We start from the raw sequence: 4180 nt of genomic DNA on the forward strand, positions 1-4180 counted from the left end.
TCACAAAGCCCAGAGCCATGGGCTGAGAAGGTCTTTGCCTAGAGAGAAGGATTTTAAGAAAGAAAATGAGGGAGACAAATGGAGGTGTGTACCCTGGAACATAGGAACCTGGAAAACATGGTGTTACGTGTTTTATTAAGACACCTGACATAAAATATCACACATTAATTGGTTTTATTTTTATGCGACAAATCAAGCAAATCCATTGACACAGAAACCAGATTCTGCAGGGGCTATGAGGAAAAGGACTTGGGGGATTTCTTAACAGGTCAGGGCTGGGGTGTGTGTGGGGGTGATTACGTGTGACAAAATGCCTGGAATTAGATACTGTAGTTGTACAGTGTTGTGAATAAATTAAAAGACGTTATAATGTAGATGATAAAATACAGCCAGTCTAAAATCTGGATGTAGGTCCACGTGCCTATAATGCCAGCACTTAGGAAATGGACAAAAGCAGGTCCAGAGTTCAAGTCATCTTTTCATGTATATAGGATTTTGAGGTCAATCTGAGCTACATGAGACTCTGTCTCAAAATACTAAACTAAACAATTAGTCAGTTTTGCTATATGAATTTCATCTTAATTCAAATGCACATAAGGGAGGGAAGTTGCCGTAGCAAAGTTTGCTCTGGAGTCATGGTGTGATCTTGCTGCCCCACTCACTTGCAGTGTGATGCTGTGTGTGACCTCTGTTACTCACCAATAAAGGGGATCACAATTCTAAACACACACATGGGAATATGATGGAGATGACTCAGGAGAGACCATCTAGAGCCCATTAGCACAGATCACGGAGTGTGGATAAGTCGGGACTGCAGCAGTTAAAAGTGTGAGAGAAATGACTCAGAATAAGTTGTGGCCTCCAGAAGTCTCTCTGTTCAAGAAATGCACTTAACTGTCTGTTTTGTTTTTTCAATTCCATTCACAGATGAGAACATGATGCATAGTTGGGCAGAAAAAGTGATGAGGGCTCCATGGCACCCACCGGATTCTCAGGGGTATAAGGAGCCCTTGAAAACACTGAAATCCATAGACTCTCTTCCCTCAGTCCATTCAGCGGGGCAGGAAGTGAATCTGGTATTTGGGGGGTATTTTGCTTACACCACTCTCCTTGGGCCTGAGGTCAATGTCCTTAGGAGCTACAGGACTGGACACAGAGAAGTTCTGGAGGATGGTGGTGAAGAAAAGGAACAATTCGTTGCGGGCAATGCCTTCGCCAAGACAAATGCGCTTTCCTGTGGGCACAGAGAATGAGCCATGTGAGCCCCAGGGCAGTATACAACCTTCCGACTGTCCCTTCCCTAAACCCAGACAGCTGTATCCACTACAACGGATAAATGTAAGTTTGACTCTTTACCTGCAATTCTGAGAGACTATAAAGAAATCCTCCATACCTCAAAAAATAAGTGTGAAATATTAGGTGGGCGATCCACATTCATTTGTGACAGAGCTGGATTTCTAAAGCATCCATTGCCCCAGAGGAAGTAAGGACCAACTTGGACTTGGGTATGGATACTTGGGTAGGGGGACATACATTTATTACAAGATATCATTAGTATTCTTAACTTCTCTCAGAGGACAATGATACCCAGATCATAAGGCTATTATGTGCACAAATATAGATGTTCGTACTGACTCTTCGATTGACACCTGGCTGATATTAATAATTCTATATGAGCCAGGCATGATGCTGCATTGCTGTAATCATAGCATGTGAAAAGTTGATGCAGGTGGATGGTGAGTTCAAAACTGCATCAGCTGTATATCAAGACTGCATCTTAGAAACCAACGAGAAGGAAGGGAAGGAGGAGGAAGAGGAAAGAGGAGAAAGATGCTCCGGATCTCCCCCACTTTCCCCCACCCCTTTCTGGTCTCAGCACTAGAACTTCAACATGTTCCCAAACACAGAAGCTCATACAATTGAGAATGGGCAGGGGAACATGATGAGGGCTCCATGGAACCCACCGGATTCTCAAGGGTATAAGGAGCCCTCGTTGGCTTGTCACCTTGGTCGTGGAGCAGCACAGAGCAATGGGAGCCTGAAAGCCCAGACAGAGGCTCCACCACCGGCCCTGTACCTTGATGATTCTTAATCTGCAGCTGGCTGCCTCAGGCCTACAGGTGGAGGAGGGATTCCCAGCAACCCCTGTGCCCTCCAGTGGTTGGGGAACTGCCTATGTAGGGGTGTCTAGGGAAAACACCCTATTCCTTTGGACACCTCCTTTCCAGAATTTAGGTGACATGAGTTTCTAAATTCATGGAGTAGCTCTCTGAGATGGTTCTCCTAGAACTGGTTTTGTGACCCAGATTTTTCCAGAGCTGCTTTTAATGGTGTATATCACTCTCAACACAAAGTCCCCATGCCTGGAGCTGGCGATTTGGACAACGTTCATGTCTCTTTGGCTCTAACACTTTTGAGCTATATTTTTTTTGCTTGCTGGCCAGGGCTGTCAACTTGTATCTCTTTACCCATCAGCTATTATTTTTCCTTTCACATTTTTTCCTTTTCTGCTTCTTTGTGCCTAAATTCCCTATTGTTTATATCCCCCTCCACCTTCTCTGTCTCTGTCTCTCTGTTACACCCATCCTCCCCTTATCACTTATTCATTCAGTATTTGCCTCCATATGTCCCTTTGGTCTATTCCTCATTCTGGTCCTCTCCCTTCATTTTCCATCCTCCCCTCCCCCCTGTTCTGACACCTCTCCCTCCCCTTTTCTATCATCTCAGTTCACTATCCATCTCTCATAAAATGACTCTTCCTGCATGGTCTTCTTCTGCCCTGATTTCAGTTCTGCTGTTTGTCCTGACCCCCACCCTCCAAAAACAATCAGAGTTAAGGAAAGGGAAGGGAAGGGAAGGGAAGGGAAGGGAAGGGAAGGGAAGGGAAGGGAAGGGAAGGGAAGGGAAGGGAAGGGAAGGGAAGGGAAAGGGCTTCTCTTTGAGTCACAAGTCCAGATCACTGACTGTCATGCCAGAGAAGTCAAAGAAACAAGAACTGGAAACAACTGGTCAACCCACATCTATAAGGAGAGCATGCTACCTACTTCCTTGGAGCTCAGCTTAGTCCTTGCATCTCTTACACAGGCCTGGGCCCCAAACAAGGAATAATACCACCCACAATAGGCTGCATCTTCCCATATCAATTACCAACCAAGAAAGCCTCCCACAGACCATTGTAAGACAGGTATTTCTCAACTGAAACCCTCTTCCCGGGAGATTCTAGATCGTCAGGTTGACACTTAGCACGAATAGTACACCTTGTCCCAATCTCACTGTGCCTCTCTTTGTTACGATCTCTGCTTCAGCTCCATTATCTCTCCATCTCCTAGATGCTTCCAGAGTAACCCTCTGCATTCCTGCTGTCCTGTAAGCTGACAGCTATGGAGTGGAGAAATGCACTTTACATGTCCGCACACTGAATGAAGATTCAACTGGCCATCTCAGGGTGGCACTGAGCCCTGGGTCACTAAAGTCACTATGACACTCAACTCTGGATAGTTTTTGCCAGAGATATGTGGTTTAGTGGCAGAACACCTGCTTAGAATCCCCCAGTGAGAGGATGAGGGCATGACTCCATGGTAGAGCCCCTGCCTAGAATCTCACAATGAAGTGCTGGAGGGGTGTGGCTCAGTGGTGGAACCCCTGCCTAGAATCCCCCAGTGAGGGGCTGGGGGTGTGGCTCAGTGGTAGAGCCCCTGCCTAGAATCCCCCATAGAGTGGTTGGGGGCATGACTCAGTAGTAGAGCTTCTGCCTAACATTTACAAAGCACTAGGTTCAATAATTAGCACGCAAAGAAAAATTTTAAGGAATACTTTCTTCGACTTTCCTTTCTCCCCAAAGATAAGGAATCTATCTACATAAATGGAGTTTTTTCATGACTAAAGCTTGTTAAAAATGAATTCATTGGGACCTTGGGAGCTCAGTCCAGTGCTCCAGTGTGGGTTTCTGTCTCTATCTCCATCCATCACCAGATGAAGGTTCTATGGTGATATGAAAGATATTCGTCAGTAATGCTATAGGATAGGGTCAGTTCAGGTTCCCTATCCTCAGTTTCCCAAGGGACTAACTGGGGACATCGCCTTGGGCTCCTGGGAGCCACTCTAGGTTCAAGTCTCTTGCCAACACTAAGGTGGCTCTTTTAACTAAGATATGTGCTTCCCTGCTCCCCTATCCGACCTT

At 45.9% G+C, this 4180-nt stretch overlaps 1 protein-coding gene across 1 annotated transcript in view; it reads right to left on the reverse strand.

The window, feature by feature from the left end:
• Window positions 1-236: 236 nt before the first annotated feature.
• Window positions 237-4180, reverse strand: part of LOC126492560 (cytochrome P450 2B1-like) — a 17662-nt gene continuing 13718 nt past the window's right edge. Inside the window, 1 exon segment of the mRNA XM_050129055.1 lies at window positions 237-1234. Within this exon segment, the coding sequence (XP_049985012.1) occupies window positions 1053-1234 (182 nt within the window). The 3' untranslated portion in view covers window positions 237-1052.

This window comes from Alexandromys fortis, unplaced genomic scaffold, assembly GCF_014885135.2.
Source record: "Alexandromys fortis isolate MF-2015 unplaced genomic scaffold, M_Fortis_MF-2015_v1.1 scaffold_293, whole genome shotgun sequence".
Lineage (NCBI taxonomy): Eukaryota > Metazoa > Chordata > Mammalia > Rodentia > Cricetidae > Alexandromys > Alexandromys fortis.